The sequence below is a fragment of the Anser brachyrhynchus genome (genome assembly GCF_964034855.1).
Source record: "Anser brachyrhynchus genome assembly, chromosome: 4".
Lineage (NCBI taxonomy): Eukaryota > Metazoa > Chordata > Aves > Anseriformes > Anatidae > Anser > Anser brachyrhynchus.
The window spans coordinates 51,722,736-51,748,662 of NC_137698.1; the positions used below are offsets into that span (position 1 = coordinate 51,722,736).

At 36.7% G+C, this 25,927-nt stretch overlaps 1 protein-coding gene across 23 annotated transcripts in view; it reads right to left on the reverse strand.

Annotated features, from left to right (window-relative positions):
• Window positions 1-25,927, reverse strand: part of DCUN1D4 (defective in cullin neddylation 1 domain containing 4) — a 36,366-nt gene that overhangs the window by 2,942 nt on the left and 7,497 nt on the right. For 2 of the 23 annotated variants that reach the window (XM_080589317.1, XM_080589320.1), the window contains 9 exons: window positions 24,702-24,768; window positions 23,720-23,759; window positions 19,770-19,938; window positions 17,655-17,684; window positions 16,200-16,314; window positions 7,107-7,198; window positions 4,644-4,714; window positions 3,578-3,669; window positions 2,623-2,731 (listed from right to left, as the gene is read on the reverse strand). In XM_080589317.1, the coding sequence (XP_080445443.1) occupies window positions 2,623-2,731; window positions 3,578-3,669; window positions 4,644-4,714; window positions 7,107-7,198; window positions 16,200-16,270 (435 nt within the window). In that variant the 5' untranslated portion in view covers window positions 16,271-16,314; window positions 17,655-17,684; window positions 19,770-19,938; window positions 23,720-23,759; window positions 24,702-24,768. Of the gene's footprint in view, window positions 1-2,622; window positions 2,732-3,577; window positions 3,670-4,643; window positions 4,715-5,955; window positions 6,067-7,106; window positions 7,199-16,199; window positions 16,315-17,654; window positions 17,685-19,769; window positions 19,939-23,719; window positions 23,760-24,194; window positions 24,380-24,697; window positions 24,769-25,927 lie in introns of those variants that run through there. The other 21 variants (XM_080589334.1, XM_080589332.1, XM_080589337.1 and 18 more) reach the window with 13 other exon arrangements.

Genomic DNA, 25,927 nt, shown 5'->3' on the forward strand with positions numbered 1-25,927 from the left:
GAGACTTCACTCAATCTGACCTAGAGGAATAAAGTAAATTCTAGGATGAACAAAGCTTTTTGATTAGTAATAATGCTGAAAGACAAACCTGCAGAGGCATCTTTGTGTTAGCATGATACAAGCCTTTCACTTATTTCCAATGTCAAATAGTTCTAAAAATTGATCCTCTTTCCAAAGTCAGTTTACACCTTACCTCTGTCACCAACATCTTTAAGTAGAAATCACACTGCTGTGAGCCTGCATCTTATTTTCAGTACTACTTATATACTTTAATTCTTCCCACACACATAAGTATTAATGAAATCAGCCCCCATTGCCTTTACTTTGGCCATGATATTTTTCATTATTAACATACATTCCAGATACTTGTAATCTTTCTTGGATACAGTAGAGAAAATACTGATAAACTCTGATAAATTTCAGTATTTGTTTTACAGTACTGCTAGTCTTTTCAAGATCTTTTTTCCCCCCAAATATTTTGGATAAAACACCAAGCCATGAAACACCTGCCTCTGTATGTTCTCAAACTTAACAGTAACTGTGGTAAACAAAGCAAGGAATGTGTTTGCTTAATACCTACACATGGTATCTCAAATTAATTCAAGTCCAATTAATGTTGACTTAAAACGGTGCATGCCACATCAAACCTAGATGATGCTTATTTTTAATTGATCAACTCTAAAATACCAAATCATAACAGACACTCTCAAAAACTCTTAAAACTTGGGAAGTTTTGAAAACTTTTTTGCCACTTCGCACCTCCCTGCAATGACTACCTCTCTGATGGAAACTATACAAATCTCAGTCAAAACCAAAGTTACTCCATCAGCTTTTTCTTTCAACCATTCCATTATTCTGATAAAAAGATCATGTTCAAATTCATCTGCTGCATCCAGATAAATATAATCTGTATTAGTATTCATTTCTGTTTACACAGGAAGCCACTACCTATATAGACTTCCCTTGCCTCCGTACCATTAGAAGTTTGATAATTCTATTAGTCTTAGATAGGTTCAACAACTCCACTGTTGATACAACTTCAACTTGCAGTTCTACAATTGTGTTTTTTTCGTTTTGTTTTTCTTTCAAATGGTATCACAGCATCTGTCTCTGTTTAAAATTCCTTCTTAAGACCTATGTTTGTCAAATCAATTTGGAACCTCTTGAAAATTCCCTACCCACTGTCCTTTAAAGTTTCTTCATTTATTTTTGATGGACCACCAGCTGATTCAGATTTGCTATTAGTAAGATTTTTTTTTTTAATCAGTTCAAAATATTTCATCAATATCTTGAACTTCTTTATCAATGTTAGGTATTTCTAGCCTTTGCATTTTACTTTCAGCAGAATCAGTAGAAACCTTCACACGGTGTACTGGGTCTAGCTAGGATGGAATTAAGTTTTCTTCACAGCAGCTTCTCTGGTGCTGTTCCACATCTGTGACCAAAACAAAGCTGATAACACAGCAATGTTTTAGTTAGTGCTAAATTGTGTTTGCACAACATCAAGGCCTTCTCTGCTTCTCTCTGCCCTCCCAGTAAACAGACTGTAGCTGTCCTGGATGTTAGGAGGGGATGCAACCAGGTAGATGACCCAAACCAAGCAAAGATATTCCATGCCCTATAACAACGTACTCAGGAATAAAAGAGAGAGGAACAAGTTTAGGGAAGTTAGCCATCTTTTGCTCCAGAACTGGCTAGACATTGTTTTACCTGTGGGAGGCGGTAAGCAATTGCCTTTGCATCACTTGTTTTTTCTTTCTCTTCTTTCACTTCTCCCTTGCTTAATGAACATTTATCTCAGCCCACAGATACTTATTTTTTTTTGCTTTTACTCTTTCTTTCCCCTGTCCCACTATAAGAGGGTGAGAAGGAAGTAAGCAGCTGTGTGGTGTTTAGCTGCCTGCTGGGGTTAAGTACACAGCAAAGGAGGTATTAAGATGTTGATATGTCTTTTGCTTCTCACATACTAACTCCATACATTCTCATATCCAGCTTAGTTAAAAGCGAACTACCACAAAACTCTCCATGTTGACATGCAGGAAGCAATGATATACCAGTGTGAGTTATTTATGAGAGACTTAACTATCAGAATTGCTAGCATTTCAAATTTTTCTTACTACTTTTTCTTATGTTACCTCAGCAGAGAGGCTGGTATTAGGATATTGTTCCATAAATGCTGAGAACATCATTAATGGCCTTCAAACAATTTTCTAAACCAGTATTTATATTATAACCTTATATTATTTTTACCACTTGCAGAAATGCCTTAAGTGCTTCGTCATTTTAAATACATCTATGCTCACAAATATCAAACAATTAAAAAAATAGGGTAAGCCAGTGGAAGTAAGTTCAACAGAATAAGGCTTAAATTATTTTTTCTCATTTGAAGCAGAAAGATAACAAAATATGCCTAAACACTAAAACAAACATCGTATACTTTTCCTTTCCAATTCTGTCAATTTGCATATACTTTTTTTTTTTTTAAAGAACGTGAACATTTCCATTTGTTAAAAGAGAACAAATTTAATGTTAAGAGAAACATACTTAGAGGTCTATGGTCTCTTAAACATTACCCATGAAACCAAAGTTTCAGTTAAGATGATGGCCTTCTGCAGTACTCACCCGTGCAAAGTCAAATGCGTATCTATAAATAAGTTTAAAATTGGTAGGCTCATTTAATAAAGATCTCAAGTAATCCAGAGAATTTCTCAGTTTTTCTGTAGTATCACATCTACAAAAAAAAAAGAGTGAATTTACAGTGTACATTCTTATACAAATGCCTGGTGTTTTTAAAAGAGAATCTGTAAAATGTGTCCCCGTAACTCTACAAAACACGAAGGCACGAGTTTATATGCATAAGATACCTTGATTTAACCCACAACATGAAATGGATTTAGATAAAGTATCAGTCTTATGCTGCTACTCTGATAAAAAGTTGTTTGGGTTTGCAGAAAATACACTCTCCAATAGATTAAACCCAGATCTTGTCTACACAAAGCAATCCACCAGCAAACCACAGAAGGGAAACTATACTTCTATAGCTTCAGCAAAACTACAGAACTTATACACAGTTTTAGTGATTCTGCTTTGTAAGGTAAGTCGTTTCCCCACACTCTATGAAACATGGTTATTCAACTACTTTTATGTTAAGTACGCCATAAAGCTCTCAACTGTAGAAAAGAAAACGAAAATCCATTCACAAAAAGGGTTTGCACTATTTAACATTTTAAACTGCACATAATCTAACAACATATCAATATCTAATTCATATGCGATGACAGTAAAGGTTAGAAAGTGAAATACATAAATCCAGCGACAAAGACAGATGCAGTTGGAGATAAAAACAATGTACCTCATGACATTTGTTTTCTTGAGACTGTACATGTTTTAAACCTATTTAACATGCAGCTGTCAGGTTTCAAGCTGTCTCTGAATAACCATAAGCAGTAGGAAATACATATTCCTTCTGATCTGCTCTAAGTTTTATGATTAAAAACATCAAGGCGTATTTTTTATAAAAAAATTTACTATTTACATTTACTATTAAAAAAACTCAGAAGTTTTTCAAAGCACTTACTGTAGCGATGTCATTCCTTTTAACCATTCTTGTAATGTAAAGTAGCCCATGTTTTGTGCATCCAACTTCCATGCTAATACAAGCATAACAACCTGTTTAAGAGGAAAAAAAAGAAGAATGAAGAATATTAACAGAAACATCCAGACATTTTTCAAACAGTTACTGTTTAGTAGGCTACAAATATTTATTAATATAACCAATATTTTCAGGACTTTGCTAATGAGCAACTGCTTTAAAGTTAAATAAGTTAAATAATTTAAATACCACAAACTTAGACATAATTCAAACAAAATGACAGCAGCACAAAGATAGGCAATATCAATCAGGTTACCAGTAGCCACCTTACTTCTTCAAGGCAGCATTCATAAAATGCCACTGCAGTAATATACTGTTCATTGCAGCCATGAAGAATATGAGATGGTGTAGAAGCTACAAAACTTCTACAAAATCTAAGCACTGATTTGAGACAAGTTACATTTGACATTAAAAAAAATAAGAGGAATATATATACACATATGAAAAACTAAGAGAAACATATATTGTATACATAAATTGGGAAACGTATACTTGTTAGTGTTAGGTCAGAGGTGAGACTGGGTGATCTTGGAGGTCTCTTCCAACCTAGACGATTCTGTGATATTCTCTTTATTTGGGTTTTGATATGGCATAATGGGAGTGCTAACATTGCTTACAATATTTGAAATCCCCTTCTCTCCTAGAAAAAAAACTAGTTTGTAGCTGTTACATTAAAATTCCAGTGTTGTCTTAGAAAAGACACCATCACCTTTTCTTTAGTTTTGTATTTTTTCATTTCTTTCTTGTGATGGGAGGGAAGCGGGGAAAAGAAAGAGAAGGGGTTACAGCAAAGCCAAAATGGGTTTTTAGCCAAGTTAAGCACTTTGGGTTTAGAATAAAGGTTCCAAGAGTGTATTTAAACCTCTCTGGTTTATTTTTTTTTCCTCCAAAATTCCCATTTGTAATTTTTGATGGAAAATTAACGTAACTATAGACGGGTTCATCTATATTGTAACACACCAAGCTCCATTCAAAAGATGCCTTAACTTACATTTTCTGGTTCTACTCCAATGTCTTCACAAAATTTCTCCATACCTTCAGGCCCTACAATGTCATCAGTGCCTGCAAACAAAATACATTTTACATATCTCTGAAAATTAAAATGGACTGATCTGTAGAGCACAAGAGAAATGTAATCACACAGTACAACATGAACTTCCATACACTTTAGTTTGTTTTGTTTTGACATGCAGTATTTCCTCACTTACTATCAGACTTGGATACACTTATATCTTTACCTCACCTTTGCAAACAAATACAGAAAAAAATAGAGAACAACTTTTCACTCTTGCAAGCATCCTTTATTCTATCCAGTTATTGAGACAATCTTGAAAGAGTCAACGAGTAAGATCTTTAAGAATGCACTTAAGACTAGCAGAACATCCAAGTAATATTAGCATGGTTAAATGAGCAAACAATGATTATTGAAACTCATTTCTCAGCTTGAATCTTTACTGATACCATAAAATCATATCACATCAGAATGTTTAGATATATATGATACATGAGACTGACATTCCCAGAACCTTATTCCTTATTATCTCATTTATACTCTATCTTTATAAAATGCCATTTACAAAAAAGACCCTGAAATAAAAATTTCATGCTCCTGTTTATTCATATGACAATAACAACATGGCTGCACATTATATGAATTTTAATAACTGCATGGGAAAGGAAGATATGAATTACACGCAGCTATTTCTTAGCTGACGTTAAATGAAAAACAGTTCAAAACCAAATTTTATTAAAATGTACTACCATTAGAACAGATGCTATAAAGTCAAGATATTCATAGCTTCTCCCCTATGCTGTTGACAGAAATGTACAGGCCTTAATTGCATTGTGCAGTTGTGTTTTTTTGAAGCATGATGAGTATTTGAACTATTTTGTTAAATTATTTTATTCCCATTAAAAAGGGGTCATTTTGAAAAAAACAGAGGCAGAAATCCTTACTTTCATCCAATGTAAAGACTAAATACGCAAGCAAGAGGTTTAATAGAGGAAATATCAGTCTATGCTTTATTATTAGGTGACCCATTATTCTAGAAATAACAAGGTTTAAAAATCTCTTCCCATCTTCCTATGACATCCTCCCACTCACACTTGAGTGCACACAAGAACCTTTAAAAAAAACACTCATTCTGTAATGTAAAGACACACCAGGGAAAAAGAAAAAACAAATGCAGTGTCAACTGTCTGCATACATAAAGGAAAAGACTTTAAAGCAAGAACACAAAAGAGATTATTATTTGAAGTTTCATTTTTTACAATGTTATTCAATACAGTAAACAAGATCATACTCTCCACTTGTCTCTGTTTTATCTTGGTGTATGCAGCCAATGGAAAACCAAAAGTTCTTTCATACACAGCCTTCCTTTCATCCCTTCTCTCCACCAAAGTCTTGACAAAAATGAGTTATCCCTGTTGCTAGAGTAAAAAAAATAAATCAAGCTGGTCAGAAAGGCGCAGAATCTAACAGGTTAAATTTGGCTTGAATTTGTCTGAATCCCCTCTCACAGACTGCAACAGACAAGTGAGATCTCAAACTAATTAATTTAGTGTATATAATTTTATTAGAAGAGAAAAATGATTTTATTACATCAAATTAAGTCAATCTTCATTACATGTAAGCAGGAGACAAAACAGAACAAACAGTGAGCAACGTTATCCAAAACAACATCAGAAAACTGCAAGATGACCTCGTTTCCTTTGTCAACCACCTATTTCATTTCTTTTGGGTCTTCTTTAGAGTCATGAGATTATTTTTCCCCATACGTCAAGTCCTCCCCTTCACAAAAGCACGTGTAGAAAAAATGAAAACGAACGATGCCCCATGATTTTACTGTCAAAGGATTATCTCGTGACCATAGATGATAATTAATAATCCTAAAGCAACATGTAAAGGAAGTTCTCATACACAAGGGCAATGATTTAGTCAACCTCCCATATACTCTGTAATGGAAAAATACTCAAAGACAAGACTCTTACGGAATACTTGAATTTATTTGTTTCTATGCTGGAAACTAGAACCACATTTGGCAGCAACATAACTAATTTTACCTTTTTCCCTACCTTTTATTTAGTTAGTTATTTTTGAATTTTCAGACATACCTTCCCCTAAAGCTTATTTCTGCACTCTCAGTGCTATCATGGTAGCTGGTATGACCTCTAAAGCCAGAGAGGTAACAACATTTTGGACAAATTGGAATAGTATTCATATTCTAAAGTATTTCAAGATACACACCTCCTCCATTCTTTTTATAGAACAGAGACAAAGACAAAATTACCCCTTGAACTCTTCAACTTCATGCTATGCAAAACATAAGAAAAGCTTCTTTAAATCTTTTACAAAAAAGTCTCCGTATTTAATCTTGGAAAAGATCAGTTAATGCAATTTTCATATTCCAATGTATATTAAACTGTTATTGGGAAATTTGCATTTCACCCTTACCTGCATATTCATAGAACCATTCTAAGCATCTCTTACTTGAAAAGACTTCTTCTTCTGCTTTTATTCTAGTCGAATCATATTTTCTATACATACTTCAAAAAAAAAAAAGAATTCATCAGTTTTTTTAAAGCAACCTTTTAGTCAACAGCCACTATAAGCAGCAACACATTTTCTTTCATTAACTAGTTTACTCAACATTCTGATCTCATAATCAGTCATTTTGGGAACTGCTTAGCAGAATAAGAATTATTGAACCTTCTGTATTTGCTCAGTCTGTCACAATTCAACTGGTCCATAAGTTATCCATGTGCATGAACTTTCCTTACAACAGATAGTTTGGTTCAAATTCAACCCCAAAGTGCTTTATGCAAGTCCAAGTAAGACTTGTGCACACTAGCAATCACCATAACCAACTGATGGGCTGCAACTTGGCTGTGGGTGTAAACCCACAGTGATTCTATGTCACAGTCAATACAGGTCCCACATGTAGGTATACAGACTTCAAGCACTTTTGAATGTTTATTAACTGAGGAGAACCTAACATACTCTTTTTGCCTCCTCAAAAATTCTGTAAGAAGGATAAAGCATTACCCACACACTAACATTATTATAAAGCCAGTAAGCTGGTAACACAAGAAATAAAAGAAAAAAAACATCAACAAAAAACAACCCCCAGGTTACAGGTCCCCACTGACAGTAACTTCACCACGGGGTAAACAGTTAAGTGAAAAGCTAGACCAGCAGCACTGCCTTCCCCGCAGAGATGACTCCTGGGGTAGTGCTCTCCTCAGATGAGAAGCTTAAGGAATTTTGTCTGCATTCAAGAAATGCCACTGAAGTATCAGTCTCCTGAATTTAGGATCTGAAACACCACAAACACAGAACATACAATGGAAGTTGATGAGTTACTCCATCCTGTTTAGACTTTTCTGAAAGAGCGACAATACCACTTGTGACAGCCTGTTAAAGGGAAGAGACTCAGCAGTCCAAGTAGCTGCTCACTGCTGCATATACACTCTCTGAACCATTTTGACCACTCTGCGGTAGCTCGGGCTCAGAAGCTGAAAAGAGCCAAATAACAAATGGCTTGGACTAGAGGAGGAAGCCAAGAACAGCTCTGTACATGTTCCAAGCATGCTGCCCCTTCCTCTTACAGTGTCAAACCCTGCTGGGGGAGGACAACAAAGTGTTCCTTGAACCAATTAGCCAATCTGAAATAACTTGATAAAATTAATTTGGAGTTGATTTCATCACTACTTTGCCCTTCTTGAAAGGCATGTAAAAGATGTCTATACTTACAAGCTTAGAGTACACTATGCTACTATCTTCTGCCTAGCTGCTTGTAGTTACCAGCTACAAGGAACCATATCTAGTTAACGGTGACATCATGCTGACAGGAGCACACGAACTACTTCATATTTACAGTCGTAGTTCTTTAAAAACAATTAACTCTTAGAAAAGTAATACTGGTCACGGCAAACTGATAAACTGCTAATTGGAAGACACATACAAATGAAAATCTGAAGAAATTTCAAGACAAAGGAAAATTACCACTGTACTGAAACATGCTGACCTTGCAACAAACTGAAACCCTACAGCCAAATGCCATCCATCCATGTTTCAGAAACAAATATTTATATACCCAAGACTCGTAACACCAACTGGAATACAAACTTGAAAACTGATTGTAGCAGGAGCTCTTCAACATTTTTATTCGAGGAGTCTTAAGTACCTAGTCTAATGACCTAGAACATGGAAAGCTAGTGTGGTTCCCTAAGACAGACGCTCACCACAAGAATAAACTTATTTTTCTTATGAAGGGTTGATAAGAAAGTGCTTCCCCTACTTGTTCACTGAACTCATCAACATGCTAGCTGTCAGTATGTGAACAGCAGGTCTGGAAAGGAACCCTCAAGAACCGTTTATTGACAGAGCTCTGGATCATCCAACTATTTCAGAAAAAGGATTCCTGCATCTTCAAGTGGCAGAGTCAATACTGTAACCTGAACCAAGACACCAACAATAATAGTTGGTGTAAGAGAAACCGTATGTGTAAGAGGAATGGAAAATTAGAACAAAAAAGCACCCCTTTTTATACCTTCACTGCGTCTAAGCAGAGCAAGTTTTCATAGGACTGATAAGCGATTGCAGCTCATTTGCTGTACTAAAGGCTAAAGACAGTTAGGAATTGGAAGAAACAACAATATTCATTAGTAAGTCCATGTGTGCCCAACACACAGCCAAGTAACTCAAAGCAAAACGCTCTTTCCTCTAACTTATTGTTCAAGAAACGCAGTACCTGGCTGCTGGAATCTTGTTTCTCAGAAACCAGAATTGATTATAGATTTTCCAAGCTATGATGGTAAGAAACTACTTCACGAAACTCAGAAAACAGACAGGGAGAAAGGGTATCATCTTGGGCCATCCTAACCTGCTGCAAGCTAATTACCAGACATCGATTACAAGTGGATGTGACACCGTATCAGGTTTGTAATGAAAGCAGACCGTGAACAAAACCACGCAACAAAGATGGCTGGATGAAATCATAGATGTTGTTCTCTCCACGTAAAGGAACTAACAGCAGAGCAAGTATTCTGTGAGACAATCACTTGAGATCACTTGAAAAGGAAAACGACAGAAGCAGGTAACACCAAAGGAAACCTGGTGTTAGTTAGCTCTCACATATAGATGAGGGCCATTATCACCCTGCTTACTCTAAATACCAAATGAGTTTCCCCTCCCAGTCTAGACAAACCAGCTATTTTCACTAGCAAGAGACTCCTAATCCCCGAATTGCTTCAGCAAGTGAGATGAGAGGGAGTTACAAACAAGTAACCAGACAAGCATCTGAGATCACAGCCAAAGAAAGCCCAGTTCAACTGTCACAGCCAGCCCAATCTGGCAGCCCTGGGTAGAGGTGGTACCAAAGACTGTGTCCTCTGAACTACCATCAGTCCAGATTTGATTGCCTCGAGAAACGAATGTGCAGAGGTGAAAACCACAAACTGACAGAGAAGTCTGGCATCCATTTTGTACCTTAGAATATTTCTCCTGTCTTTGGAATGTCTCTGTATGTACTGTAAGACGATGTGCCTTGTCTTCATGCTAAGGATAGTGTCTCTTGGTGCACAGATGTATACAAACTGCCAGAGTGCACAGGGTAGATGTCTGAATACTTTGTGAGCACCAAACATCTACTGAACAGATCTGAGGGTTTAAACAGCAAGTCCTCAGTGGCTCACAGCTGTCTCCAGATGCCCAGCACCAGTACCTTCAAAGAGGCATGACAGTTACATTGATGACACTACAGTTTGGTAACTTGCTTATGCACTGATGGTCCATAAGAGAAACCTGGAGAATTTCAGTCACAAACCAGAAGTGAACGAACTAACTGCTCAAGTATACACTGATATCAGTGTATACTTGACTGTTTTGTGTGAAAGAGAGAAAATACGTACTTTGAGAAAAGGTCAAGATGACCCAGGACTTGGAGACATCTGAAGGATGATTAACTGAGGAACTGCTCATCAGGAAGACCATTATATTGACATTTTTGAGGGAAACATCCTGACTTAACGTGTCACCAATCAACCTAACCTGAGTAGGTGGCTAAGAAACAAAGATTAGGAGTATTCTAATGTGAAGTATCCATGCAGTATCCACATTATAATAGTAAAAATCACATCCCTGGGATGGGAGAACTCAGACCAACAAGGGACCCTTCCTCTCTGAGGACAGGCAGAATGATTCTGTCACATCCGCTAATTAGGTAGCCAACTGGAGGCTAGGGGGTTGCACAAACACATAAATGTGGTGATAAGGGATTGTATAAATAGTAGCACAGGTAATCCTTAGGGTGCCAGCTTTGCAGGAAACCACCTGGTTACTCAGACTTGTGCAGTTCTGATATAAACAATATCTCAATATAGTGTGTGGATTGCCTTACTGCACACCAGGCAAGGAATCCAAACTTTTTAAAATCAGACACCAACCTCATAGCTGACTCCTAACACTCATTTCTTAACTTATTTTTGAACTATTCTTATCAGCTATGGAATTGCAATGTCCCTGCAATAAAGATGAGGCGTTCATTTTATAACTCAAAGTGCTATGTTTATGCTGAAACAAAATAATACAAAACCTGAGTATCTAGGTCTTTCACATTTCTTTCAACAGATGATCATTCACGTCTTTTCCAGATTATTTTCCTCTTTATTTACCAGATTTGGTGGGAAAGCAAAAGCATGAAGATTCCACCTAGCTATTATGGGGTGACTAGACCCCATCTTAAAGAGTTCGTGGATACTTCCAGCAAAAAGAACAAGCGGTAATTCTCTTCAGTCTATTACAGTTGAATCCACTCCTGCTCTGAGCAAGCTTCAACTGTACTGGAATTTGTTAGAGCTCCACCTACCACAGCAGCAGTCCTGGGCTGTGTGGCTCCAAAATATTCAAAATGAGATCAGTGAAAGCATGAAGCTTAGGTCATACAAAACATTCTCTTGATTGTGGAATCTGGTCATTAGCTTATTTTAAAAAGAGGAAAAATAAATAATGGTATCCCCTCATGAAGACTTACACCCTGCTCATTTCAGATGTCTGGTTTCCTGAAAGAAAATACTAACAAGTTTACCAACAGCAGCTTTGCTGGACTGCTTTGTTTCTATGCAACCAGAACTTAACCCCCTTTTAAGCTTTGCACTGCCTAACTAGTTGCTTTCAGATTAGTTATTTTTTGAAAGATGTAAACTTTTGATTGAAGAAGATGCCCCCTATTACTTTCATTAATTGTAATTAAGCTATTTTAAAGTTTTGGTTGAGAATTTTCATCCGTGCAAGAAAATGAAAGGATTTCTTTAAGCTTAATTTATTCACAATAACAATTTTAGCAATAGTTTCATAAATACCATAGTAGAATCAAGTAAAAGAAGAGATTCTAACTACTTGCAAGGTACAACAAAGACTGTCTAAAGCAACTTGCAGGACAAATACACTTGACTGGTAAATTTCATGCATCAACGTCTTATCCCTCCCTACATAAAGGCTCACAATCATCTCTGAACATTTTAACTAATGTTTTGAACTTAATGAGGCTCACTTAAAAAACAGTATAACAGCATATGTACTGGCAAACTTCCAGTTAAGTTTCTTCATAACTATTAAGTCAAGTTCACTGAAAAGGTATAGAAAAACAAATTACATCTGTGCCTACTTGAAAACATCTGCTTCACGGAATAAGGTCTAGACATCCGTGACAGTAGGTAACACTGGCTGCCTGCATGGCAAGCCAGTAGGTAAATGACAGAGGAACAAAGAAGCCTCTCAATACCAAAGGTTTTGAAAACTTCCAAGGTTAGTATGCTCCTATTTTAGTTTCCCATATTAATAATATTGTGTTGACTGTGTTTTCAAAGCTTCAGTTTTTCACTATAGAGTATGGGGCTGATAACTCAAATTTGTTTTTCATATTACTATGTCTTTATGTGATCCACACACACATCCAGGACGTATTAGACCTGTAGACCTAATTGCTTGAAGACATAGCTTTCAAGGAAGCAGATATACTTCCCTGTTTTTCATCACTGTACAGTCCAAATACCCATGACTGTCAGATTTTTCCCCTCAGCATGACTCTGGAGTAAAGAGTAGAATTATTTTCTTTTTAGATTAGACTATTGGAAAGAAGACATTATGTTCCAAGGCTCATTTTTCCCAAAACCTAATCTTTGGCATAACAGATACACAGAAATATACTCCTACCTAGCAACTATCTTCAGATGAAACTTGTTTTTACCTTTTCTATGACCTTTAACACAATGATGGAAGAATGACATACAGAATATAGATTCGTAAGTCCAATTTGAGAATACCCCAGATTGTGAGAGCTGTAAGAACAATAAGGTCAAGACTGTCAAACCAAGAGGGAAATACAAATCAAGTCATTATTTTCTGGTGTGTGCTGAACTGTCTACTTCTAATATCGTTCTCTACAACAAGATGAATCTCACTGTGATCCAGAGGTAAACACACCGAGTTATTTTCACTATACATCATCTGGCAAAAAAATCCCTCCCACTCAAATACTACATTCATGGTTCAAGGTGAAAATAATAATAGAATCCAGGCTCTTATTGTGTACGGGTAGGATGCTAAAGAACAACAGGATCTTTGTTTTTTCGTAAGTAGTCTATGCACGAAATCAGCACTCCAAAATAACTTCACTAACATCTAGATTTGTTCCTATAAATACTTTCCTCAATAGCCAGCATCATTATTCCACTAATCATTTCAAGATGAGGCTGTAACAGCCTGGAATTGAGAGTGAAGACTATTACAAGCTCTCCGTTACCATATGTATTTAGGGTTTGTAAGTTTAAAGAGGCTTTAGAAATCTTCTTCTCTTTCAGCACAGAGCTCTGCTGAAATAAGCTTTCTGGAAAGAATAAATAACTCGAAAATATTACTATCAGTATTCCATAATTGAAATGATGATAGGAACACAAACAGTGAAAACTGAAAATATCATCCAACAAAACCATCCATGTAAGGATTAATTTATTTTTTTTTTGTACAGACAAACCAGGAGAAATCATCAACATTTGGTCTCCTCTGTGATGACACCCTTAATGATGACACTCCTTTGATAACCTGCAGAGTACTACCCAACATTTCCACACTGAAAGCAAACTGATGAACAATTACTGTATTTGTTAACATTCCTCCTCTCTGAGCTGGCCACAACTCAGAAACATACAAAACATGGATCATTCCACAAACATTTGAAGTCACCCCTCTGTTTGGAAGTGCTGTCTCTCCTTCAGAGCACACTTTTTGTTTTTCATTGAAAGCAGACATTCAAGAACAGACTCCGACTACCTTTTTTTTGCTTCACAATACAGATTCTACACAGGCTAATGTCCCTTGGAGAGAGACATGAGTTACCTGTATGCAGCTTCTGGGAAGTCTGCCTCTAAAATGGCAGCAGTGGTAAAGAAATGAGCCCAGAAGCCCTTTATTCCATACACTGGCACTGCACTACCCCATACTGGTTTTATTACATACAGCATTCTCTGTGCATCATGTCAGAGGAAACGGCTTTGCAAATAGTTAGGTCTACAAGAGCATACTGCTGTACAGGTTCCTGATTCCAAACAGATTTCTGCTTAACACACTTGGGATGTCCAACCTTGAAAGATTGAACAGAACAGGCATGAGCTCTGTCTAAAAGGCATGGAAGCAAAGGATGGCTTGCTCGTTGTCTAACCTGTTCACAGGTTACAGGGGCATAAAGCAAATTTGAAGAAATCCTTCCTTGAAAGAAAATATAGTTCTAAGACTAAGCTGAATATGCAGGAAATGAGTTCATATTGCCAGTCATGATGAAATTCAAACTATTTTCTTGAAAACCAAAACGAAAGGAAGCTTAAACAGAGGGATGCTGAGGAAGCCCTAAAACCTTAGAAGTTACGAAGGAATACAAGAATTGGAACCACATCTGGGAGAGATGTTCCCCTGTGGCCCATGGTTGTTAAATCTGGTTTCACCTCCACTTCTAAAAGCAGATTAAGGTTTTTCCGTTAAGAAAACTTCAGATGGCAGTAGAATGAAGACCAGATGCATTAGTTACAAAAAATACTTCAAATTATGCTTTCAAAAAGCTCTTAATGATTTTATGTAGTATTGACAGAGTACAAAATCAGCTTCTCATTGTTTTCTTACAGATCAGTATCTCTTACTACAGACAACCTTACCTTCTAGGGGCTTTGGCTTGTCTTGTTTTATTATCAAGGTCTTAGCAAAGGGACATAGATTTAATTTTTGTAAACCTCTCTACATAGATTCTAGAAACATTATTTTCACTTTTAACATTTCTCAAAAGCAGAAAAAAATATTAAGAACATGTACTGCTTTTTCGCTCTTGCTAGTTTTACATATGCAAAGTAACGAAAGGGAAAGTTGAAATCTTTCTTCTGCTCCAACAGATCAATTAATAAATACCAGTGCAGCTACAGTTGTGCAACCTTATTAAACACAATGGAATTATAGAGGCATAACCAGAGGCTTAATTTGTCTACCAGCATTATAATTACTCATGCTAGTGAATGAAAAGGAAAGTACACAGCCTCACTTCTGGCTGACAGGAGAGAAATGCGTCTTTCTGCCTATCTACTTGTTATGGAAGCTTGTGTTTTCCGAGGCACCTGCAATACTGAATGTAATAGAGCTCATTGCTCGCTGGCTTATGCAGTGGCAACCAAACCTTCTGGTTGCATACATCACTTTTCAACATCAAGACACTCGTACATACTAGAGCCCCCCTGCCAGCACGTGATGGCACCTGTCATGAAGGAGCGCACCATCCTGTACTCCCACAAGTTCTGAATTTAGTGCACATAAGTAACGGCTGCATCTTGCTCACAAGGAGCACACTCAATGGGCGCTGCATAATTGAGGCTGACTGAACATACACAGAAAATACACCATTTCCAGAAGCGCAGCACCAGAGTGCACCAGGCGCAGAGCCACAGAGCACACTGGTCGTGCACACAGAACCCACTTGCATTGCTCAGAAGGAAGCTGAGCAGCACCACCTCAATCCCCACTCGGCCATCAGCTATCACCCTGCACGGCAATCTTCACCTCTCCCTTGCATGATCAGCATAAAACCAACATGAGAGGGACAGAATAGCAGAACTTCAGGTTAGAACTGTGGCTGCAAAGGGACTAGAGTTACATTCACTTTTCTGACAGGCTATAGATTGAGAATGCCCCATCTAGATCTTATGGCACATATAGAGGAAGATATTACTGCATCCCTTGTAAGTCTTTGAAAAGCAAGCACATCTATTTTGATGGCTGGCAAACAAGAGCAGAAGTTCTCTACAAGCTTTTTGTATGACTAGAAAAAGCTAAGGAGCAAACTGAACCTAGATGTACTTATTAATATCCCATAGTTTAATCACAGGCCGTGGTTCCATATCAAGAAACCAATTAAATTTGAATACCATTTCCATTAGTATTTCAAAACATGATCATATCAGCTACTCATCTTTAGATATTCCACCAGTCTTAGCCCATGATAAGATGACATACCCATCATGTCTACTTTTCTTAGCAGATAAATCATCTCCTGCTGCAGGTCTCCTCTTTTTCCTTGGAGGCATCACTTTACTAAAGCAGTCTGATGAACTGCAAGACCGGAGACTTCCTACAGAGGGAATTAAAAACACCAGTACAAGAAATGAAACTGTTGCAGACCAGATAAACTGCGTCCACTAATAGGCATATTACAAAGGAAAGGAAAGGGAGGAAATTAGTGGATTTAAAATACAAAATACATGGTCCCCTTTCCAGAGCAAAATCTGTTTTACATGGTGTTCTATGATCAGATTTCAGTTAAAGTCAGTACTATGCCAAAATATATATTTATGCTAATGCTATAACAAAAAGCAAGAACTAAGACTACCCTGAAGAACTACTTGTCTTCAGTCCAATTTTTTGAAATTAATTCAAATCAGAACTTCTGAGAGTTGTTCATTATTTTCTTAAATACAGACATGACCCAAAAACTAGAGCAGCGTACCTCTAGAAAACATAACCTTTTAATTTTAAGCCCCAAGTTTTCTTTGTTATACAGAGAGCAAGGGGAAAGGAAGGTTTGTTCATTTCTTCATTTGTTTGATTGATTTGTTTTTGGTGAGGGAGGCTGGTTTTTGTTGCGTGATTTGTTTTTTGTTTTGTTAGTTTTGAAAAGAGACACATGACAACCAGAAGTGGAAAAAAAAGTAGCTGTATCATTTGGATTTGGTTGGATCAGATAGTTCTCAAACAGCGAGGAGTTCCAAAAGTAGGAAACTGCCATTTTAAAACACTGGTGACAGTCAAGTGGCAGTCCTTCACTCCCGTTCTCCCAGCTGCATATTCCTATTTCTTCCTTTTGTCAGCATCAGTGCGCTAATCCAGCTCACCAAACCTGTAAATAATTAACCCAAGCAAAAACAAAAACAAAATAAAACAAGCAAAAAAAGAAAAGTATAATCCCTTCTGTGCATTAGCACAACGAAGAGCACAGGATCAGCCCTTTTGACCACAGCAAGGTGCCTAACTGTCTCTGCTGCATCATGAAATCAACAGGCTAACACTCCAGGCAGAATTTTGTCCTGCTTTCATATACTGAAGACCATATGGACACCCGAGAAAGGTATGCGTAAGAGCAGCTCAACGAGCTATCAAAGCTCTAAGTGTTATGCAGAGAATTTTAAAAGGAAAGGAAGGGAGAGGTAAGGTATAAAAATCCAGACACAAAGCAATGCCAAAGAAACTTGCAAGAAAATATGAAGAAATACAGCATGCCTAGGCTGCCTTCTCTTAGCTTCAACAGCATCCAAAGTTTAGCTATGCTTTATTAAGATGTTCACAAAAATCTTTTATTTTGAATCACAGCACAGAAGCAAGCAAAAACATTTTTACTGCTTTTTGACACCAAGGAAACAGACTGAAACCAGAGGCCCAATTCCCAACAAATACTAACAGCAATCTTATGCTTACCTATTCTTCGTATCTTTGAAAGTCTCTCTCCTGTTATAGGAGAAACACATGTAAGGAACCTTACAGCCCCACAGGCCTTAAAATACTCTAATGTACTAAAGTACTCTACATGTACTTTATTCTAAACATGCACTGAAACTATTATGCATATAAAAGTAAGGATTTTTCTAGTGTTAGGCAAGATGTTCAAACCAATTATTAACATTAACTAACTTGGTTTCAGCTAATAAGGTTTTGCACTTAGTATGCCTTCTTTGATCTTACCTTTATAATCTTTTTTATTAAGAACAGTTAATCTCTCCAGTTCAAAAAACACTCTTTCCAGTTCAAAAATTCTTCCTATACATTTTTTTTTTAATTATTTTCTTCCCCTCTTTTTTACTAAAGCTCCCCCCATAATAGCACCCTCCCAGGAAAGTACGTCCATAACTACACTATCTTTTCAAAAGAAAGCTTTAAGAGTACTATGCATTGATAATATCATTTAACTAGTTATAAAAAAGCTTCCCAGCATTATACCCATAAACTCCTACCATATGAAAACATAACAATGGCTGTGTCAGAAGAATACACTTCTAGAAGCACTGTCCAGAATATCTAACAAAAGGATATTAACAATAATATTCATCTTCTCAAAAAACCAGACGTAGTTGAAATAGGTAAACGAGATTATCAAACATTCATAGGATGCCCCAAACATTTGACTACCCAGATTAAAGAAACTAAGGAACCTGATCTGCTGAATGTTACCTGTTCCATCTCATTATGCCTGCAAATTAACGATACCACAAAACTGTATTCCCATAAATCACTCTAAGCATGATGCTTTATGGCTTTTTAAATCACATTTTCAATCTTGCAGTAAGTATTTATTTGAAAACCTATACAAACTAAAAACACTTAAGACAACAACAGAACTTAACAGATGGCTAAAGACAGCCAACAGATTCAGATCTATGAACAAAACCCAGACACAAACTAAACTTAATAAATGATAATATGTGCTAACGAACACATTATTTTGAAAAATATGTATGTACGTGAGTACTTGGAAGACAACCTGTAACCATCTCACTCCTTTGACAACAATTTGATTTTTAAATGCCTTTCTATTAAAAAAACTATTATGATGGCCACAGGCATTGGATGCTGGTAAAACATAACAAAAAACACCAAACCAAACCCTCTAGGGTTTTCCTGTTTACTCCCACTAATGCTTGTTATTTGATTGGGAAAAGAAATATGCAAGGCTTCTGTGAAAAGAGATGCAAAGCAAAAGATGAAAATAAATAAACGTTACAGAATGGGACGATCATTTTGTCAGCTCTGCAACCCCAAACAAACCAAAAAAATAATCCAAGAATTCCTGTTTGAAGTCCTTTTCTCATTAAACAATAGGACAGTTTTAGGAAGATTGCCAAACTTGATATAAAAGCTTAAAGTGAGAATAGAATTCATCATACCCCAATTTCTCCAATGACTCATACAAAAAAACTTATAGCCTTTCTTGGTTTGAATGTATCTAGTTGCAGTTCTCAAACTGACAGAAAAGGGAAGAAAAGAGAGAGCTCAGAAATTGGTAAGCGGCTATTAAATACGTATGTGTACACACACAGACACCAGGTGGACAAACATATTGACTGCACTTGCTTTCAGAGATTTAACAACTTATTAACTGAGTTTTGGACCAAATCTTCACTACGTTTTAGCTGTTCAATGATCTATTAACTACTGAGAACACCAGTACAAGAACATTACTTGAGCAATATATACTTCTGTTACCAGAATCAGTATATTGAATTTGAAGGGTAGTTATAATTTCCTTGTAATAATTTCTGGAAGGTGAACAGAGCAGGATATTTCTGTTACCCCCATCTAATGCTAAAAACTATCTGAGTTTGGGTTTGTTTCAATTCCTGCAATTTCTTATTTTACAGCATAACTCACTAAGTAACGTTAATATTAACCTTTTCCACACAGACCTGTCTAATTCTAAACATAAATTCAAGGTCTAGCTTTTTGCAGCTAATTTCACTTCTCACAGGCCTAATCATCTGCAAATGCACATGCAGCTCCCTCTGACTTCATGCAAAGTTTGACAGGAACTTTACTTACCGAGCGCAGCTTCTCTGATGTGATTATCTTCAAAGTTTCTTACTCCTGGGTCTCAACTCAAGATTGGCAGAACCCTCCTAGTTCTCACTGTTTTTTTGACACTTGAAGCTAGCATTTGCAAGGTAGAGCCTCCAAATGGCTGCTGAATAAGCCACCATCAGCCAAAAGCCTGCCGAGTATAAATGTTGTTTGCCAAACGTTCTATTCAGTACTTCCAAATTTGCAGGAGACGATTTACAGGAAACAAAGGGAAATATCAACTCAAGAGCCAAAATCCACCCCAAGAAATTTAAAACAATGCGCAGGATAAGCACTGCAGGGAGGGACACTCTTAGAACAGCAACAAAACCAAAATAAGCAAAAAAGAAAAAACAGTGGTCAATAAAAACGAATTCTACAAGCTATGTCCCTATAGCAGTGATTTACTGCCATAATTTTCACCTTCTTTCTAGGTAACGCCTGTGAATCCTCCTGCTCTTCTGATGTTTAAGTAGATGGATGTTTCAAAAGAAAAATAATAAACTGTGAATGCTGAAGCAATTGGAGAAATACAGCTGCTCATTTAATGATGCAAAAAGACCGCCACAAACACAGTTAACAGTCATTATTTTTTCAGATACAAGATGAGAAAAAAAACTAAGATACTCATCAAAGCATCAAACAATTTGCAATCTTCTTGTAAAAGCAGGTATACAGGAAAAATGCTCTTCTCCGTCTTGAATTCCAGACTACAGAATTGTTTTGGACTCGAGAATTTTATTTAAACCAACTAAAAAGAGTAGTGGCAAAATAATCTCCCTGCCACTCTGTCCCAAGCTTCAAGAAAACCAATGAAACCTTGTTTTTGTTGAAGACATTACCTCCTTATGTTAAACCAGCCAGGTGACAACAGGATACGTACCTTTACTTTTCAAGACATTGTAGTCTGGATAGGCAAGCAAGTTACAATTTAATAATCAAATCATTATTAATGTAAGCTATTGAAAAGCTGCTAATTTTGTAGTCATGACAAAAATGACTTATTTCAAATTCAAGAATGAGTTTTCCAAGTCAATATATATATAAAGTAGGAAAAAACTGTTTAATGAATGCTTGTAATTCTTACCCTTACTAACAGCTGATAAAGTCCCACGACACATTTACAGTCTTATTTTTTCAGATGTATACAAACACACTGAATGCTAACACATTGGAGTGTAATTAGAGCAGGTGACACGTATTTTGAAGTGAGGTCCATGTTAGTTCCCAAATTACCGAAGGAATTTTGAAAATTCCATCATCTAGCTCTTAGATATCTAAGTTCTCGTTCCAGGAAAAGAAATACTAATACTTAGAAGAGCGGTAATTGTCCAAAGTAATTTAGATGTCTGGTACATTTATTGTTAGTTCAGAAACAACTGCTTTACAATAAATGTAATAAGCATTTAAAGTTCATTATAAATGTTAACCTAAAATTGAAATACTCAGTTTTTCTAAATAGCTTTTAGAAGCCTGAACCCAATTTAGATGTGTATTAAGTCATTCCCAAAACAGGGCCCCCACTGTAATAATGTTAACCAGGATACATGTCAGGAAAAGCATAGTAATCTCTAAGGATAAGGCTTGCTCCAAAAGACTCAAAGCGTGAAAAAAAAATCTCAAAAAACAAAAATCACCTCTAGATCGGTTTGATAACACCCAAGGAATGTTTTGCAGACCTAATGTGACTGCCTAATGAGTTCTGGATGGAAAACCTCAAATAAATACACAGCATCTCTTCACTACTGTAAAGTCTGTAACAAAACAAATAGGTCTTGACAGTTCTTATTGGAGAACAGAAATTATTAAAATTTAAGTACATCAAAATCAAAGAATTTGTGAAGGTAACCTTTTTTCTTTTTTTCTTTTTTTTTTTTTTTTTTTTTTTTAAGATTTACATAAGACTCCTGGGTAAGATGTTTCAGAATGGTCAAGTCCCATGTGAAATGGACATGAGATGTCACTGCACTATATTCACAATGGCCATGACCTCCCCCTGCATGTCTATTTGTCCTCATACAAGGGAAACCAAATGCGGATTTCAACTAACTCAAGGCTAGAAGTTATGCATACGCTGGGGCTTCATCTTTTTCTAAAAGGAGATATAAAACAGGGCAGAAGCATAAAAAACACTGGAATGAAATCTAAAGATGTTCTCATTTGTAGAGCAACCTCTATTTTCAACTCTCATTTCATACTTCCTTCCTGGTTTTAAAGGTTTTTTCATAGCTACTGTAAAAAAATAAGTTCTTTCCTAGGGTTTTTTTCCCAAACTCATTCAATGAACACCCTCAAGCTTTTGAAACAGCTTAATTCAAACAAACGCAAGTAATAGGATAACCACAAATGTCAGAATAAAGCATTTCATCAAAATCAACAACATGCTCAAACACCTTCCAAGAGAGATGGTGAGAGCTCTGAGGCTGACTTCTTACACTAACCTTTTGCAATAGAAGCGCCAAGCAAGAGAGAGGACAAATTCCAAATACATTAAGCACACCTACTCTTATTGATTAGTGACAGAATGTGACTGCCTTGAGACCAATACCTCACGCTTCACAACAGCTATTTGTGATCAAAAGTAAACAAAGATTATAGAATGTATTTTTAAACACAAAATCAGGATGTATCTGTGTTTAGTTCAAGCACCTAGGTCACCATGGGGAAAACTGCACGTCTCCATCAGGAGATGGGAGAGGACATCAGTTCTAACAAACAGACAGTAAAAGGGCTGTCTGGAACTAGCTGCCTCAGCCTCTTCTGATGAGGTTTTACGTGAGGAACTAATTTCAAATATGAAACCACTAAGGACACTGACAGAAAATATTTGATAGAAGCCTTTTACAGACAGGGTAAGACAGTGCAACTATGAAATAAAGTCACCTGTTGCAGTATGGAGGACGGTATACAAGCCCCAAGTGAGCTCTTTAAGATCCCAAACAACTCAGTCCTATGCAACTCTTCTCATTGCTCTAGGCTATGAGTGTGCTAAATTTATGATGTCATCCCAGAAATCTCCAGGAGGAGCTGACAGCTCTCTCCACTCTCCTAAGTGCTCAGGGTAACATCAGCACACATAGCCAGCACCTCAGGATAGAGAACAACTTGGAGGCAGATGGTAGGACAGACATGGCCACTTTTAAAGAACTGTTGTGCTGAATGATCAGGGCTTGAAGCCAACAAGTTATTTTCCTTCCTCCTTAGGTATCATGCCTGAAACACAGAAAGGAATGAAGAAAAAGAAATCAAGGCAGATGCTAGCTCATAAGGAACAAGCACAAAAGAAGGCAACAAATGCTGCAAGTTATCAAGCCACAAAGCTCAAATGCTGGTGAAGAAGACTTGGCAGCAAGCGAGTACCACGCACCTGAAATGAAGGCCTCAAAAATGATGACATTTTATAGAACCGAAAATAAATTTGGAACTAAGAAATAGCCCTTAGACATATATTGAAAAATCTGCACAAGAACCAGGAAAATGTTCCCTCCAGCAAAATGACTCGAAAAAAAAGGTTGGGCTGTTTGGAGCACAGCATTTAAACTCGGTCACAGGCAACACAATAACCGCAAGAGTTCTTGCTTCTGCTCTGTTCTCACTGATGCTCTTTCAAGAGTCAAAACACTGTAAGAACACGGATATTCTGCTAGTCTAATGGGTTGAGTCCAAGGAGTGAGAGAAATTTTTCATAAAGTCTTCTAAAGAACTCACACAGAAATAGTAAAATGACACACTGCTGAAACCTACATGAGCTCTTCACAAGTGAAGAAATTGAAAGCATGTACATTTATTTTGAAGAAAAATTTTTAAAAAGGCAGTTGCTTTCTAGAACTCCCTTAGCTTCCTAAAATTTCAGTTTCAATGTTAGAGAAACTTATTTCACAAAGCACGATTACATTGTTCTGGTCTATTTCTACTACGTCCCTATTAAATACCTGTCTGGTGATCGTCTTGACCAACGTCCTCTGTCAGATTCTGTAAGAGAAGAGGAATGATACAGTTAAACAAGATAGCGACCTTCATCGATCAGTAATGCTTTTAACCTTTACTTGATTTTAATATTCAACTTCATTATTTAAGGAACATCTAGCTAAAACTGCAGAGGCTTTGTGTTTTGGATTTGCATTTATCTAAAAAAATTACCCCTTCAAATTTATCTAAGAAATTCAAGGATAGTCTGTAAGTCATTTGAAAAGTATCTTGAAATATTTTTTAAATCAAAAACAAACTATGCTTGAAGAGTGGAAGTAACTATCCACTGAATGGGGAACTTTACAGTGCTGTTCTAAACAATTCCATTTAAGTCAAATTTAGCATTTACCACAGAAGTGGCTTTGCTTAAGGATAAACACCCATACCTGTTCCCAAGAATACTGGTTAAAAACAACTGAAATCTTGGAAACAAATTACCCCCTTTTTAGGCAGTATCTTTTCCACCAAATTTGCAATATATGAACAGAAGCAATATAGGCACTTCCAGATATGGTTGCAGTATAAGAAGTGTAAAAGCAGCAGGGATACTCTTCAAAAATTGTGTTTCACTCTTTGCATGGTTGCAAGAAGACAGCTCACTCATTCAATATTTTCCACAAGAACTGTAAGAAATTGGATAATGATGATTATCATCAGTATCTGATAGATCTAGGAAAACTCGGATTGAAAAAACCTTCTGAAATAAACAACTCTGTTGCAGTGAACGCTCCTCAAACTCCACTCTGACCCCTGGTGAATAATTTTTCAACTTTTACTAATGCTGCTAATCTCCTAATTCTTCTATTTGAAACCCACAGCCTCTCAGACAGAAAGGCAGTCATAGTTTTATAAGAAGTGTAATCATGCAATGATTTCAACCACAGAAACATTCTGGACCATAACCCTAGCTACTCCACAGAGAAAAAATGGCAAGTCATTACCAGCCTATTGAGGGTGTGGTAAATCTTGTGAATATTTGCCAGTGTTGATAGGTGAGAATTCAGTTGAAAATCTAGAGGGGAAGGAAAAAAAAAGTTTTAAATTGCCTGCTTTCCAGCTGTAGCAACCAAGGTCTTCGCATATTCTGGTAATTTAATAAAATCATTACAACACTATAAAACAAAGCCAACTCAATTCTCTTTCAGCATCAACATTTTCAACATCAAATGGAAATGAGCAAGTTAAATCTGCAGGAGATCCTACGTGCACATTGTTCTTATGGCATGGATGATTCCCAGCAAAACAGAACTATACTTAAGTACAAAATTATATTAAAGTTGAAAAATTTAAATATTTACAACTTTTGTCTTTAAAATCAGGTATCATTACACAGAGTTTCCATGCTTCTCGATCCTCTTCTTCCATCTATTCCAAAAACAGTTTAATTCTCACGCAACATTCTAAAATCACTAGTAAAAATACTTGTTTTTTTAAAGATAACAAACAAGTACTTGCCTCCATGCTCATTTCTTTGCAAAACTAAATTACTGGAATACACTTACACAGTTGAAACATGACTTTTGTATAACGAATCAAAAGTCACAACACAGCAGCTAAGACCGAAGACCAAAAAAAAAAAAAAAAGAATCCTGACGCTTCATGAAAGAAGCCTTAACTTAGGCACTGACTTTGCTTCCATACTCCACAAATAAAACACTTGAGCTTGCTTTGGATGAAAAAAAAAGCAACAAACTAATTCTCTTCTATTCTTTTAAATCACCTATTTTTGCTAGAAATGTGCCAAGAACAAAACTAGAAAAGTAGTAATTCACAAAAAAGATCAACTTGGATCCACTCAGAGAGGATGCAAACCAGCAGGAATCTCAGAAGCTGGGCACAGACCAGCTGAGAGAGATACAAACTGCAAACTACTAGAAGATACTTCCCTTTAAACTGAAAGCAAACTAGCAACCCCACTAGAACTTGTGTTGAAAAGCACGCTGATTACACAGCCAGAGACATGTTCTGTGTGACAAGCACAGCCTCCCGAGCAAAATTCCCGTGTATGCCCAGCGTCGCTGCTACCAGCTGATGCACTGAAGCATCTTTACTGGGAAATATTGAGATTGGCTTTCCAATTTAAGATGCAAGTAAGGACAAAACTGTAATTCCCACATTTCCATCCGGAGCATTTTAAAAGAAGCTCTCAAAATACACTGGAGATGACCCAG